Genomic DNA, 17145 nt, shown 5'->3' on the forward strand with positions numbered 1-17145 from the left:
GGTGATCGTGTAATTAGTCTTGCAGGTTATAAATTTGTGTCTTACTAAATTAAATTTTTAGATCATCACTCCGCTGTCGGAAACCAGTGTAGTAAGCAATAATAATTTGTCATACTTGTAAAAGGAGATGTGAATAGATTGTTATACATTATTATTATTTTTTTTTTGTTCAAGTTTTAATTTATGCGTGGATATATATATATATATATATATATATATATATATATATATATATATATATATATATATATATATATATATTTAATTTTAATTATTAGATTATATATATATATATATATATATATTTAAATATTACTTAATTATTGTTATATATTTCGTTTATATAACCTGAGATATGTACCATATTGTACAGGCGATAAGTTTGTGTATGCTCGTACATATATACAGTGCTTTTGATGGAATTGAAGTTCTCTTCCTCATTCTCCATTTTCCAAATTGGATGTTATTAAGTTCATAGTAGTAATAATTGACTCCGCTCTTAAAGTCTTGGAGGCAATCAGATTTGCTTTCATGATTGTTTATATACTTTGGAAAGCTTAATTAATCATAAAAGTTAGTCCACTCGGTAGAAAAAATCACGGTTAATGGTTACTCATCAGTTGTCGAGTTCATCATACTATATGGAAGTTAGTTAAGCTAAATGGTTGAATTCTAAGAGTAATAATAACTTCATGAGCTTGATTTCAAACCTTTGAAAGAGGACTAAATATAATTATTATATTGACAAACGAAAAATATGCCATAGAATATAGGATAATTATCAAGAAGTGAATATAAAGCAACTTAATTTGAAATGGACAAGTAACGAGAATTGGCTGGTCAATAGAAAGATAAGAAAAAGGGTAGTGCCGTAGTGCTTTTTTTATATCATTTTCCACCATAACATAACTAATTTGTTTTTGTCAATTATTATTTCGATAGGAAGTAGGTAAAGTTTGCATTTTCACCACGGTATGCTTCCCTATTCTTCAACATTACGTAATATATTCTCATAATAATGTTGTTATGACTTTTGAAACTAACAAACAACGGCACTAGCTAGCTAGCAGAATGCACAAGGGGTGTTTTTTTGGGAGGGTGGACAGACTGAAATTTATCTAGTTGGTAGACTATCTATCATTAAGGATGGTACGTGGTTGCTCGTTGATGTCCTATGACCTAGTTAATTAACTTAGGTTAAGTCTATACTGAATCAGTAAATCAAGTCTCTATTTACTAAATAAGTATTAAGTTAGACTTCTTACAAGTTTATGTACGTAATTGAGTGGTCAAGCTTCAGGATTCAAAATGTTTTTAAGACTTGCCAAATCAGTCTGTTTAAACAAATAATAATAATAATTATAATTATATCATTGTTATTACTATTGTATTAATGTTTTACTTTTTATAAATAATTCAATACAAGGTTTAAGACTGTTTGAATATGCCGTTTGCACACTGCAGAGGATACATCATATGGAATAGCATTGAAGTGGTTTCTAATGGAAATTCAAACATGCATATACTAAATTTACTATGTTAGACATAAATTTGCTAATAAAAATTTAATATTTAATAATTAATATTCACCCATAAAAAATTATTTAGCAACAACTTTGTGAACATTTAAAATATATTATTGCAAAATGATTTTTCGATTTAGACAAGACTCTTAACTCTTAAGTATTTCGTATTAGATCTTTATAAGATAAATAGGTTAGATAAAGCATCCTAAGATCTAACCTAAAACTTAGCTAATTAATCTTAACCATATTATGCATCATGTGAAAAAAATGGACTAAATTAGTGACTTTTATTTTCTAACTAGTAATAAAGAGAAGAAAAATAAGAAATATTTTATTTAAGAATTTTTTTACCTTTATCCTGTATTTTAAAAATAATTATAAAAATACAACATGATTTATTTATTGCTTTTAGAAATTAACAATAAATGATGAAAAAAGTTAAAATGGCATTTGATTTCATTGTTTTCTGTTCTCATTTTTTGAATAAAACAAAAAATAGTGTTAAAAATACGTTTAGTTCAAATTTTGAAAACATTTTCAAAGAAAAAATAATATTATTTTCAAATTTTTCTAAAATATGAAAACGAATGGTAAATATTTTATTCCGTTATGGTCATAATATTTCTTCTATTGTTTTTTTTTTCTATTTTTATTATTGTTGTGTGGTTGTTGCTCTTATTTGTAAATACACTATCTTCATCATTGTTACTACTGACTACTATCATTATTTCACAAATGTTACTAATACCTTGTTATGTTGGTCTTCTCTTACCAAAATTATTGACTAATTTAGGGAGTCAATAAAAGAGAAATTTTTTTGTTAAGAGAGATGAGTAAATGATAAAATAAGAAGTGGTTTTTGTTGTTTAAACTTAAAGTTTATTAAAAATTACAAACTAAAAAATTGTTTTAATTTAGAAAAAATAAAATATTAAAATTGAAAACCTCACTAAATTAGGCAGAGTTTTATTTTGTGTTTAATGCATTTTAAAAATAAAACATAACATAATATAAAGTTAAGAAATAAATTTGGATTTTACTAAATTATTGAGAGAGAAAACTAGTGTGCTTAATTTCATTCTATCCTTGTCAATTAGCACCTCTACCATTCACAGTCTTTTGGGAATTGTTTTGCACACCAAGTAAATTATTTGTGCACCCAACATCTTTTAATTTTTTCCAAAATTACCCTTGACAAACTTACGGATTCGTAATTCACAAGCTAATAGACCAATTATGACCATACGGATTTTTGATCTATATGAACATACGGATTTTCAATTCGTATGTACATACGGACTACAGTTTTTTTATAATTTTTTTAAAAATATTTTACAAATTAATTTAAATTTAATGTCCCATGCAAGATTTGAACCTGTGAATTTCAGGTTATTAACCAGTTGAGTTAATAGGCTAATTTGTTATAAAATAATTAATGTCGTTATATATAACACTAAATTTTTTAATGTATATTTAGTGAACATGTAAATTTACATAATAAATTTTATGACAATTAATTTTGTTCTAATATATTTAATGCACCAAAATTAATTGTCACAAAATTTATGATGTAAATTTACATGTGCATTAAATATATATTAAAAATTTTAGTGTTATATATATCGACATTAGTTATTTTATAATATGATTGACCTATTAGCTCAATTGGGTAGAGCATTGCGTTAATAATCACATATTCGATCCTGCATGAGCCATTAATGATCCATACGGATTGCAAATCCATAATGGGTTCTTATGAACTACGAATCTGTAAATTTGCCAGGGGTAATTTTGAAAATAACAAAAAAGGTTGGGTGTACAAGAGAAAAGTTGGGTGCGCATAGCAATTGTCTAGTCTTTTTCCTTAAGCAGATTCTAAGTCTCTCGCATATGGGATGGGCTGGGCTCCAGCTGCCGTTCTTTAGAGTTCTAGAAAACTGGTATTTACACAACTTTTTGGTTAAGTACACTCCAATCCCCCTTTTACATCCTAATTACCCATTATACCCTTTTTTACATGAAGAAATGCACCCATGGGCATCTTTTTTCCTTTCCAGAAATATATTTGCAAAACTATATATCATAATTCCATAACTACATTTCTAAAATAGATATTCTTAAAAGACATTTTTAGTAGTAATAAACTTAAAATCATTGGCGTTGTAAACACTTATCTCACACTCCAATGTTTGTTAGTTTTATTTTTATTTTATCATTATTGTTCTTTAAACAATATCTAAAATCTTATTTTTATTCTATCTTATATTGTTCTTTAAATCTTAATTTTGAACTTCATCTTCACCTCATGGTATAGAAACCTCATGGTAACAATGGTAGCAACAATAATTTTAATAATAATTACAATGGTAGAGAGGATTATTAGCAGGTAATGGCACATGGATCATAGATGTGGTGGTGACCATGTTAACAATAGTTGATCAATGATAGTAATAGCAATGATGATGGGGTAACAACAACTGATGGTGTGTGAAAAAACTGGGTTTTTTGGTACATAGAAAAAAAAATTGTAGCTTGATAATTCAATAGCAAGAAATCTTGACCACCATTTGTGTACTCATCATTGTACACGGAACAAGCTCGTTTGCTTCTTGCAAACACCCAAAAAAATAAAATAAAAATATTATATGTAGATAATCAAAATTAATTAAAAATAATATCTACTTCAATTATTATCCAAATTTAGAGTGTTCACAAGTTGATTTATATTAAATTTAGAATAAAATTCGTGTGACCTAATAATAAAAAAATTATTTTTCAGTTTAAATAAATTTGAATACAATATCCAATTAACTTAAATTTTTGGATTAAATTTAAATTTAAATAAATTTGAATACCATGATTTAATTTAGATAATAAGACTACAGAAAAAGTATTATAATAATTTGATATGTTAATAACTTTTTTTAGATAATAAAACTGAAAAAAATCACAGAATGAGTCATACTCATAAAGTATGTGCAAAAAATACTCACCCTGATTACGTTAATATATTTTTTTTAAATGAAATTAATTTATTTTAATTTTAAAGTAAATTACACCAAAGAGAGAAAAAAACAGGACTGGGATTTACCGCCTACAGTTTCTTTCTTGGATCAGTTGGATGTTTTCGGAATCCAATTGTTGACAGAAAAGTGAGACTACACTGTTTTTAAATCCGACCCAAACAAAGATTGAAGCTAACTAGTGAGTACTGAGTAGGGTTGGTCCATGGTGGAGTATTACTCACCAAAGCATTATGCAGTTTATGCTCATTATGAAACTATTATCTGAATCAGTGATTGGATTTGAGTTTGTGTCTTTGGGATAACAAATACCACTTTTTTGGTTACATAAGAATTACCACTTGATCACTTTTTCACATCTGTTTAAATAAAAAGTTTATTATTATACACATAACTTTCAAAACTGTGCCGATTAAAAAAAAAACATTTGCCAGACTTCTTGATAATATTTTTTAGAAGTATAATTATGAGATTAGTTCTAATGCAAGATTGATGGTTGGATAAAATTGATCTTCGATCGCCAAGATTTAGTTCATGATATTATAAATAAAGTTTAGCTAAAAGTTAAATATTATAAATAAATACGCTCTCCTATGATTTAGCGTAATCAATTAAAATTCACTTCTAGTGTAACCAATTAAACATGAGATACATACTAGTTTGAAAGCCGTTAGTAGCAAACTAAAATGATTAATGATTATAATTTAGAGACTAATGGTTTACTTTATCTCAATTGTTTCTTTTGAAAATCAATTGGATAATTTTAATAATTTAATAATTAAGATTTAAGATAAAAAAATTGATTAAATTATTATTTTGTCCTCTATTTTATTTTCAATGTTAGATTTGATTCTCTGATTATTAAATGATTTAATTTGATCCACTTATTTAAAAGTGTTGAATTAATTACTTCCATCCAAATTGAACCGAACGACCCTAGTGTATGGGAACACTTTTACACTTTCTTGGCCGTTTAAGAACCTCCAGTAAGTGCCTTTTTTTTTAATAAACTTTTCATAGATCCAAATGCACCACCCAAAACATAGGGGGATTTTCTTTTTGTTCTACACTCAATACACCTAATGCTTTTCGAAATATTTTAAAATGATCCCTTTTTGAAATATTTCAAAATATATAGATTGACAAAGGTAAGGATGGAGGATTTAGTGCTTTGTCTGATCTGAGAACAAAGGTTCCAGTTCGGCTGAACCATAAGAGCGTGTCTCCGAGAATATTGTCTGGGCCGAGGCAGAGGACAATGTTGCTTGGGGTCAGGTGGGGGTGAGAGGGTCAGAGGGTTTGGGTTTCCCAAAAAATCAAATTAAAATTTAATATAAGAATCAAATATTTAAAAGATTTATCATTAAATAAATCATATCTTAAAATATTTTAATATCATTTATTCATCATGATTATAGTTGTCAATCTTCTCACCATAACGAGAATAATAATAATAATAACAATGACAACAATCATAATAATAAATGATGATAGAAATAATAATGTCGTATTTATAATTTTGTTTCTTATTTAATTAATCTTTTAAAATTTTAATAATATATTTGATTTTAATTTAAAATTTTAAATATTTTAATTTTAATCATACATACACATGTACACACCAGTTATTAGGGGTTTTTAGACCTGCAAAAGCAACACTTGTTTCTTTTAGTTAACACCATTAGGTTCAGTTTGGGCGTAAAAGATTTGATTGAAATGCTTTAAAGAATTAGAAGGCAAAAACAATAATTTAGTCAAAAAAAATTAATATAAAAATATATTAAGAGAGCTCAAATTGAAAAAATAATGCATTTTTTTAAAAATAAGTAAGTTTTTAAAAATATAAATATAAGTTTTATGCCATTTATCTTTAGCAAAAATAATAAGAGGTATCCTCATAGTACATCACATGTAAAAAATAATTCATGTCATTATATAAGAGTGACTATAAAATTTGTAAATAATTATAAAAATTATTTTTATACTATTCATTATTAAAAACCATGCCAACTAAAATGAAAGGAAAGTGCAATCGAAGTTCTCCTTTTGAAGTTTCAATGGACCACGCGGTATTTTTGGCCTTCGGGGTTCTTCTTGTCAATTCCGCTTTATTTAAAAGACAAATTGTATTTATATTTTAAAAAAATTGATAGAAAGAGAAATATGTGATATGATGATTGATGAGATAGAACAATAAAAAATAATATTATTATAAAATATTAATTTGAGATTATTCGAGCTCATGAACTGCTTTTGCCCCTGTGGTTGTTAAAGGTTTGAATGTTTCAAACAGCAGTGGAAAATACTCAAACTTCATAAAAGACTAAAAGGAAGAATAGTAGTTGACATCGATGAAGTTTATAAAACAAATTAAATTAGTTAAATCAGCGAAAGATAAATCTAATTATGGAAGGACCAGATTGCATTAAATCCATAAAGCCTTTTTTGTCGGTCTTTTGATAATATTATGACTTTAGTAGAAACGTAACTAGTCCTACTACGTCCTCGTGTCATTAAATCAACATTCTATTAAATTAAATAAAAAAATAGAAAACTGTTCAGATATACTTTTTGACATTTTTATTTTAAATATAAATATTAAAAAATAATCTGTATTAATTAGAATTCATGTAAAATTTCATTCAATAATATAAACGTCAAATAATAATATATATCCGTATGATACAAGGTACTGTTTTTTCAATGCATTTATTATTAGACTATTTTTATTATTATTTTACTTAATAAAAAATAGAAGTCATAAACTATATATATATATATATATATATATATATATATATATATATATATATATATATATATATATATATATATATTGTACAGTGCTTGTATCATTGATGCTACATAAATCATAATAATGCAGGTTATGGCCTAGGCCGTGAGGTTCCTAAATTCTCATATTCATATCAGAAACTAGCAAGTGACGTAAAGAATTAGTCGAACTTTACATGGAAAAGCATTTATATGAGTTTTACTTTATTGTGTGAAGAGTTTTAACACATGATCTTAAACAGGTTTTCTCTTATTAAATAATAAAATTGAAATCTATAGAGTTATAAAAGAAATTTATTAAATAATGAAAATTATATTTTTTTTTTGTAATTTTTAACAAACTTTTACCAATAAAAAAGTGTGTTTAAAATAATGTTTTTCTAATTATTATGTTGGACTTGGAGGACATTCCACAGCGGAATGTGACAGACACGTGGCAATCGTTGGTAAGCATGCAGTGCCACTTCGAGACTTTTGACGTCTATGGATTATAGTACTGCCACATGTTTTTGGCAATTTATGGTACACAAGAGCTCCTTCTACTTCTTACCATATTATTGCTTCCTACCTCAACTCAAACGTCTCTTGTTCTGTTCTCAGAGTTCCATTATCATGCTATGGTTGTTTTTCGCCCCCAAGTTAAGGGTGTTTTATTTCAAAGCTAGTATTAAAGCCTGACTGTGGAGTTTCAAAGCCTGAATTGCAGTTTATTTGTCTTACTTGTGATGGGTTGGTTTGACTCTCTTTCAAATCCCAAATGTCCAAGTTTGAATTAAGGGGAACTCACTTTACAGTGATTTCTCATGGGGGTAAACCCTCTTTGTGTGTGTTAATCAAGTACTTTTTTTCATTCTTTATTATTATAGTTAGTGGTTTTGCTCATACATAGTGAGAAGGACTATTCTATGCAAGAGGGGAAGAATATTAAAGGGCATCTCCTTTACCAACTTTTTCATCACTGTGGAGTCTATCCCTATTCCATGATGTTATTCCATTATGATTTGACTTGATTGGTTGGTCTGTGTTTAACCACATAAATACCGAGATAGTATTATGCAGTCTCTCTACTTTGGGGCCGAAATTATTATGATGTCTTTAACTGTTAATGCTCAAGTTAAAAGTTTAACGCATGCCAAATATTGGAGCTCCTTCAGTATCTCTTCAGTTATGTATCACTAGCCTCAATAAGTTGCCTTTGCTCGTTTGGTTTCTCAAACAACACAGTGAATTTGGCTTCTCAAATATGGCTGAGAAAGAGAGTATGTATTCATTAGGTGATTGGAGGAGAATACCAATTTGCACTTTCTTTAAGGATGCCAGGTATGATATGCATATATCATGTTATAGCCTTTCTGTAGGACATATCTTTCTGAAAAATGCAAGTTCTAACTTGAAAGGCTGAACGGGTAGTGCCATTCATTAAACAGAAACTGCATAGTTTAAATCTGTTTTTTTTTTTTCCTGAAAAATTTCATCTGTTGTACGTATTTTGATGATATTAATTTCACGGCATGGTTGATGATTCCAATTTCACTCCCACCTAAATAGAAACTCAAGAGGTGGAGCTATTATGAATTATGATGAACGCATGTCTGTATAGCTTAAGGAGGCTTTACCTTGTTTATTTTAAGTTCAATTTTTGTTTTCTTCCAGCAGTTATTGATCACGTTCTTCTGATGATGTACCTAGATTTAACTCTTGATTTTCCTCTCACTGCAGACTAGTTTTTAAAGCAGACAGTCTTGGTCGGGAAATTTTGTCAATTGCATTGCCTGCAGCAATGGCTTTGACAGCTGATCCTATTGCTTCACTGGTTGACACAGCATTTATTGGCCAAATAGGTATGTTCTGTTATTCTTTTATTAACATTGAGCTTACTTCACACATTTCTCATCGGAAACCATAGGTGGGAATGACTGTCTAAATCAGTAGAACTAGAAGTTTTCGGTATCTATGGGTCTGTGATGCTTCAACTTACTTGCATATCAACCAAATTATATAAATGAGCTGAGTTTATATATTATGACATAGAACAATGGGAATTATGTAAGTGACTAAGGATTGACTCATGAGTAATGATTGAATTAAAGATAGTTCACTAGAAAATAGGGGCAGTATCTATAGGAAAATAATATGTTGATCTGACTTGAAAATCAGAAACCAAAAATCCCCATGATCAAGACTACTTTATTTATATGTATTTGAATGCCTTATAATGCATCTAGTGTTAAATATTATTGGTCCATGCAGGTCCAGTAGAGCTTGCTGCTGTAGGAGTTTCCATAGCTCTCTTCAATCAAGTATCAAGGATCGCAATATTCCCGCTTGTCAGTGTCACAACCTCTTTTGTGGCTGAGGAAGATACCCTTAGTGGAGAAAACCCTCATATAGAGGAGGGTAGATGCTTGGAAACAGGTCCACCTAAGGATGCTGAAACCAAAGAGTTATTACCACACAAAGGTACCATTCTCTCATTCTTGTGTAATAGGTTTGGTTTCAGCCATGTTTTATTGGCTTCCACTTGAGAGTAATGTCTTATTGCCGTATAGGAAAACCAATTAAAAGGTTTTGAACGTTGCCAATTTAGACCATTCCATTTTCTTGGTCAGTTACAGGTGGAAATAATCACAATTCAGATTTTGTTGGTGAATGCTTTAATATAGCTAAGGAGGAACATAAGAGAAGGCATATCCCTTCAGCTTCATCAGCAATATTTATCGGTGGCATCCTTGGACTCATCCAGGCAATATTTCTTATATCTGCAGCAAAACCTTTATTGAACTTCATGGGAGTAACTTCTGTAAGTACCTCTGCACAATATTAAGGAATGCTACTTTTAGGATGATAGCACTTTTTTAATTTTTTCCTTTAGTGATTGGACCTTATACTAGCATGGGGTGATTGCAAAATAATATGGATTATATATACAGGACTCTCCTATGCTACACCCTGCAAAGCAGTATCTGAAATTGAGGACCCTTGGTGCTCCTGCTGTTCTTCTCTCATTAGCAATGCAGGGAGTCTTCCGAGGATTTAAAGACACTAAAACTCCTTTATATGCCACTGGTATGCCTTGACAAACTTAAATTTTCATTGATCTAATGTCACAATATCCTGCTATTATTTGATTCTAGGTACTCTTTCTTTGATGTATCTAGTGGCAGGAGATGTAACCAACATAGCACTAGATCCTTTATTCATGTTTGTATTCCGCTTGGGTGTCAGTGGTGCAGCCATCGCCCATGTTATATCTCAGTATGTTCTGTGAAGTACATTTATGCAGAACTATCTTTTCCATGGTATCTTAATTTTCCTTTTGCTTCTTTTGACCCCAGTCATCCCTTGTTTTCAAATCAACTGCGTAGGTACCTAATTTCAGCGATTCTCCTGTGGAGGTTGATGGAACAAGTTGACCTTGTACCTCCAAGCATAAAGCATCTGCAATTAGACCGATTTCTTAAAAATGGTAAGGGTTTATTTTGCTTAGACCAAATGATCCACAAAAAAATAAGAACTGGGCAGGGCGAAGTAGCTGTATTTGCTTAGACCGATTTCTTGTATTAAGATTGCATCCTTGAAACCATAGTTAAAATTATTTACTGAAGATGTATTTGCTATTTCCTTTCCTAGCAATATTACATAAAAAATACCTTATTTCATGTTATTTAATCATAAACTTTGCAGAATCAAAATTTTCTTATGGAAATTGCTATGGTGTTTTATATCTTTTTCCATTCAAATTGATACTTATAATCTTCTACTCTTTTTTTTTTCTGTTTAGGTTTACTAACACTTTAGTATTGAGACTTGACACCATCTTTGTCCTTCCCTATATTGTTGTTGTCATCTAGGTTTTCTATTATTAATGAGAGTCATCGCTGTAACATTCTGTGTGACACTGGCTGCATCACTAGCTGCACGGCAGGGACCAACATCTATGGCTGCATTTCAAGTATGTCTGCAGGTTTGGTTGGCAGTGTCTCTTCTTGCGGATGGTCTGGCTGTTGCTGGGCAGGTTAGATATTACTTTGTCCAATCAATGCCTTGCTATGTTATTACATGATGGTTTCATACCAAAACAGTGGATAAAATACCAATGATATCCACTTGAATAATGTTTTCTTGTTTGAAAAAACTGAAAAGGTTTTGGATAACATGATTGATTCTTTGAATTCATTTTCATTTTTCAATGCACACTTTCCTGTGAAAAATGGGAAACTGATTAAGTTGTAAAAAAACTTGGTTGGGAATGAAATGAACTATAGAAAGCCATTATTTTCTCATGTTTTCAATGGCCAGTTGAATCATCAATATGGAATAATTACACATTTATGTTATCCAATTGATTATAATGTCATTTGCCATCATGAAACAGAAGTAAAAGGCAATGTTTTTTTCCCTAGTCATTTTTCTTCAATTAGTTTATAGCTTCCAAAATAACATGTCGGTTTCAGGCGATTCTTGCGGGCGCATTTGCTAATAAGGACTTCGACAGGGCCACAGCAACTGCATCACGAGTTCTGCAGGTGCTTTAGAATGTTGAATGAAATACCATCTTTCCTCATAGACATACATTATGCAAATGTGACACGCAATTTGTTATACTGCAGATGGGTTTGGTTTTAGGATTGGCACTTGCATTCATTCTTGGAATAGGATTGCACTTTGGTGCTAAAATATTTACACAAGATGCTAATGTCCTCCACCTCATTCAAATTGGGATCCCGGTAATTGTTCATTTTCAAATTGGAAAGGATATATTGGTGTTGTATCTTCCCAACTCCCTAAGCAAGGAGACTTACATAGTTACATTCATGTTCATTCTTTCTTACCAGTTTGTTGCAGTCACTCAACCCCTGAATTCTATAGCATTTGTTTTTGATGGTGTCAACTTTGGGGCATCTGATTTTGCATATTCAGCCTTCTCCATGGTGAGTATTTTCTTCCATTTTTTAATGTTACATGGTATTATGATAAATGGCATATTCAGCCTTCTGCACTAAATATTAAGGACTACTTCATTATGGTAACTCTCAGGTTGTGGTTGCAATTCTTAGCATCATTTGTCTGCTTATTTTGTCATCCGCTGGTGGTTTCATTGGAATTTGGGTTGCTTTGACCATCTATATGGGTCTTAGGGCATTTGCTGGCTTCTTAAGGTAATACAGATTTTTAAGGATTATTATTGCTAATGTTTTCCACCTAATTGAATTGATCACTATCAAGACACTTGTCACACTTAGAACATTGATTCAACGCATTCTTTTTTAGTTAAAGAACTAATGTTGATGCAGAATTGGAACGGGATCAGGACCTTGGGAGTTCCTAAGGAGCTCATGACTGCACATGGCAGACACCGTAGTTATAGCTTCATATTAGGCCTAGGTTTCAGTGGTGTTTGCTGATTACATTTAAGTGAAGAGAAGCTTTCCCTAGGTTTTTAAGTCGCTTAAAAAATTCTTCGGAAAGAATAGGCACTTTTCCCTGCTTGATTGTGCTTGGGGTATTGGTTGAAAAATTTACCTCTGCATCATAAGTATGTACAGAAAAATCTCTAACTCTACTCTCATAGTCTCATATATAGTGAAATGAAATGAAATATAGAATCAAGCTTCTGTTTGTAACCATGCAAATATAATTAATTGCATGAATAACGTGAAAATGAAAGATTGCATGGAATGGAACAATCACTAGTGCTGAAAAAAGATGCAGAACTCCTTTCGTTTTTAGGAAGTTTGTATATGGTAATCACATCAACTTAGTCCTCATTGCAATATAATTTGAAATCAAAGTATTTATAAGACCAATATCACATTTTAATCATTATTAGAAGATGTCAGACTTTTCGGGATAAAAATTCTGTTTGAAATATTCATTAAATTGTTCATTTACCCAAATCCACAGCATATCAGAAGCACTTTGTAAAAGAAAAATAAAAATAAAAAGAGCATATCAGAAGCACTGCTTCATTAGTGCTTCAAATGAAGAGAAATCAATGCCTTTCACTAGACATGAAAAAGTATAAGTAGCTTCAAACTCATTAAACATGTTTACCAAAACATGAAAAATTAGTATTTATCCGTCATTGCAAGACTTTGGGAAATTTCATAGTTTCTTTTGCCTTCTCTTAGTCCCATCTCCTTGCTTTTAAATCAACTACATCGGTGTGCATCTATTTATGAAGTATTGCAGCACTCGTGCATAACTTTTTTTTTTGGCACCTGAATATTTTGAAGATTCTGTCATAAAAGAAAAAAAAATTAACATGAAATGTTTTTTATATGAAAAAAGTTACAATTTGACTTTTTTTAAGATATATGTAATATTACATTATTTCCTCAACAATATTAGTCACTAAATTAGTATTTCAACAATTAAAGACATCATGATACTAGTTCTAAGTATCAAATTGAATTCTTCTTAAACAAAAATATATCAAATTAAATCTATAATTATATTAGATTCTTATGAATTCTTTTTTTTAATCATATTTTAACTTTTAATAAAGCTGAGCACAATGACATTTTAGATCCTTTGCCCAACTAACTTGGTGAGAACTATTTCAAAAACCTAACACGATTACTTTTTTTTAAGGCGAAATGGCATGCTACAACATTAAAGAAAATCAAAGTTTTTCTATAATAATATTAGTCATTTATGGATGTAATATTGTGACGAAGTTAAGGTCGATCCCATCTGAAAGAGAATGATTGTATGATTTAACACGCTATTAATAAACTTACGTTTTAACTCTCAAAATTGCGGGATAGTTTTTTTACGCAAGGTATGTTACAATACCCTCTTTATTTTCATTACTCCCGTAAATGCTACTTGCTACTTGTTTTCCACACAGCAATAATACAATTATTAAGCAAATATTCAGGAATATTTTTGCTAGTTAAATATTGAAAAAACACTAAATCTTTTTTAATTTTTAACACAGCTTTAATATTACTAATACTTTTCAACAATTGTCTGGAGAGACTTGATATCAGAACCCTAGCGACGAGTTTTTCTTTTAAACAATGAGGCATTAATATATTAATTTGAATGTGGTTAGATATTTGGTGATAATCAAGTGGAGAAAAAATCCTAACCGCATAATGTCGCATAGGGATAAAGGGCAATGCGGTTGCAAGATGCTAAAGAAAAAAACTACGATAAACTAGGGGTATAAGTATAACCAAAAAATCATGATTAGAAACGAAGAATGAACTTAATTGACTAAAACTAGTTTTATTGTTCACCATTGGCTCTACCTCAAAAGCTCAAAATCAATTCCTTTCCTAACAAAACCGATAAACCTCAAAATAGTCGTGGACAAAAATAAAGACATTGCAAAGTATTTACGCTTCCTTAGTTGTGGAAGCAACTAACAATATCGTAGATGTAGCTCACAGCTTGCTAACCGCAAAAGGAAACACAACAGTACACTTGGATTACATTGCAGGCTTCCCAGAACCAAGCAGCTGACCAATTAGATTAGTCACCTGATCAAAAAAAGAAAACTGCTTAGACAATAAGACAATCACTGTATTCAACATTTTTGCAGTTTCCCATGATTTCAGAAAACCATAATGAAGTCAGAACTTCCGTGATCGACATATAACTTGATTTGCCTTGCCTTGCATGAAATTATCAAGACTTAGAAGTCTAAAGTCTAAACAGGAATTTTCAAAGAGGAGCACACACTTAACCGAGTACTAAACCCCCACTAAAATTTCATCCTAAAACATCTATATACGAAACAATCTTAAAGCATAATATCGAATTTGATGAGAAAAAAGATAAACCAATAGATAATTCAGAAAATGCCAGACATACATCGAATAGTAAACTAAAGAAACATCTTACATGCCAGTATTTTGAAACACAGCGGTCAATGCAACTATTTTCACCCATATTTAGCTCGGATTCCTTGTACCTAAGAAAAAAGTGATAAGCAGATATTACAATAGCATTCACATTGAGCCATCATCAAAAATAATGTAACAGCGGATAACTCATTGAGAAATAAGAAACTAAGCTCCAAATTGACTGGATGACATTTGAAGGGCATCAAACAAGACACTTTCTCATGAAGTTTACACAATTAGAAAAGTTTCCTTACCTATTGTCAACACACTTATTGAAACATGTCTGGGTCATCCTGAACATTAAAAACAACAAAAGGTTAGCCAAATGAGTTATCATGCCACCAACAAATCTTCTCAAACAAAATACAGTCAGATTCTACATTATACTTGCTAACAACAGCAAACAATATCAAGGCAAGCAAGAGCAGGGAAACCTACTTGTTGAATAATTCAACCCGATACTCCATCTCCTTTTCAGCCATTCCAAATATCTGCTCCGTTACCACATGAATTATTGAAACACATCCAAAAACTAGAAAAACTAAATAATCAAAAAACACCCAAAAAAGAAAATTTAAACTTGAAATCACATTGGAGTGTCAAATTAACAACATCAACCACCAGATCAGTTTTTCCAAAGTATGAGCAAGAGAAAGGAACACCTACCTGCTCTTTATCAAAGGCAGAAGGTGAGATGTTGGAAGCCATTGTACCCTGAAAATCCCCTAAAAAAATTAGACAATGTCATGCCTTATGATTCACTCAAATATATTATTGAAGTTTGACAAAGGAGATTTTTGAGTAAATTAGTAGTAATAACTAGTAAGTTAGTAAACAACAATGTGTGTGTGTAAAGTGTAATATCAAATTCTTAAAACAAATTTGTATACTATTCAATAATTCTTCATATTTATAGTCTTCTTTTATCATCCTCTTAATTATTTTGTATAAATAATTATTGTTTACAGAGATGGGCGATGAGGTTTTTGATGTTGTACCATGACACTCTTGGACTATAAGACAACATCAATAAGATGATAGGCTATTAGAATTGGATTAGTGCTGAAGGATTGAGATAATTTGCATAAGCTGAAGGGCATCTTACCGGGTAGATTTCCATTATTTCTAATTGTAAGTTTGCAACCATTTACAAAATAAACAAAATGTCCATTATTCCAAATCAAATCAAAGTATCATCTTCCCTAAAATACAACTAAGTTGAAAATTAAAAGTGTATGGAACTGGATCAACCAAACGCGTCACTGAGTAAAGCTTATTTTTACAACTCAGGCCAAAAAAAGTACGTTGATTAAACCAAATAAGAGAACACAGAACAACTAAACATATAGAATTTCTTAATAACCTCCAAAGATATCACTTGGAACAAAAATGATTGAGAAGCGAACGAGTCATAGCAGTAATATTTTGCTTGAGTAATTCACCATTTCAACCTAACACTTATTCTCTGTATCTCTCATGCTTCTGCTTGAAACGAGATTCAACCAATAAAATCCCAAATTTTCCCAATTTTCTAATATAATGAGCGCTCTCAAGTATATGCATATATATAAAATGCCCAGCCAGCAAAATCCTTCATTATACATAGAAATCACAGTTAAGGAGTTCTAAGTCAGTTGAATGAGAAGGATACGTTAGTTATTGGAAACCCTTTGACACTGTTTTTCATTCCCACGGATAAAAAAATACAACTGACAGAACCAAAAACGATATCTCTAGCTAAGTAAAAAAGTGTGAGAAAGAGAAACGTACAATGTTAAAGCGTTGAATCTAAAATCTCAATTAACAAACACAGGGCCGTTGAATTGTTGGATCGTTCGGAGGAGAAGCAAATGGCGGCAATCGCTGGCTGGCTAGGTTTCACAAAAGAAATTTCAAAAGGAAGAAGGCCAGGTCTTAACTACCCAATAAAACTTCACCAAAATTGTT

General features: G+C 30.5%; 2 protein-coding genes across 4 annotated transcripts; one reads left to right on the plus strand and one right to left on the minus strand.

The window, feature by feature from the left end:
* The first annotated feature begins 7870 nt into the window (after window positions 1-7870).
* Window positions 7871-12952, plus strand: LOC100780165 (protein DETOXIFICATION 42). 2 transcript variants are annotated; one of them, XM_003547114.5, is made up of 13 exons: window positions 7871-8662; window positions 9062-9183; window positions 9593-9802; window positions 9958-10142; window positions 10273-10408; window positions 10501-10597; window positions 10708-10808; window positions 11194-11357; window positions 11797-11868; window positions 11953-12069; window positions 12178-12273; window positions 12380-12501; window positions 12637-12952. In XM_003547114.5, exons 1-13 carry the CDS (start codon window positions 8472-8474, stop codon window positions 12680-12682), a joined length of 1659 nt encoding a protein of 552 aa, XP_003547162.1. In that variant the 5' UTR covers window positions 7871-8471; the 3' UTR covers window positions 12683-12952. The 2 variants fall into 2 exon arrangements, with proteins under 2 accessions (XP_003547162.1, XP_006597260.1); XM_006597197.4 differs by having other exon boundaries at window positions 7873-8662; window positions 9952-10142.
* Window positions 12953-14562: 1610 nt separating this feature from the next.
* On the minus strand, window positions 14563-17145 carry LOC100783220 (mitochondrial import inner membrane translocase subunit TIM10). Of its 2 annotated transcripts, none has more exons than XM_003547119.5 (6): window positions 16969-17145; window positions 15865-15912; window positions 15637-15689; window positions 15453-15491; window positions 15197-15266; window positions 14563-14832 (listed from the first exon to the last, which is right to left on the minus strand). In XM_003547119.5, the coding sequence occupies exons 2-6, from the start codon at window positions 15904-15906 to the stop codon at window positions 14782-14784; spliced, it is 255 nt and encodes an 84-aa protein (XP_003547167.1). In that variant the 5' UTR covers window positions 15907-15912; window positions 16969-17145; the 3' UTR covers window positions 14563-14781. The 2 variants fall into 2 exon arrangements, with proteins under 2 accessions (XP_003547167.1, XP_006597261.1); XM_006597198.4 differs by having other exon boundaries at window positions 15865-15923; window positions 16969-17132.

This window comes from Glycine max, chromosome 15 (assembly GCF_000004515.6).
Source record: "Glycine max cultivar Williams 82 chromosome 15, Glycine_max_v4.0, whole genome shotgun sequence".
Classification (NCBI taxonomy): Eukaryota; Viridiplantae; Streptophyta; class Magnoliopsida; order Fabales; family Fabaceae; genus Glycine; species Glycine max.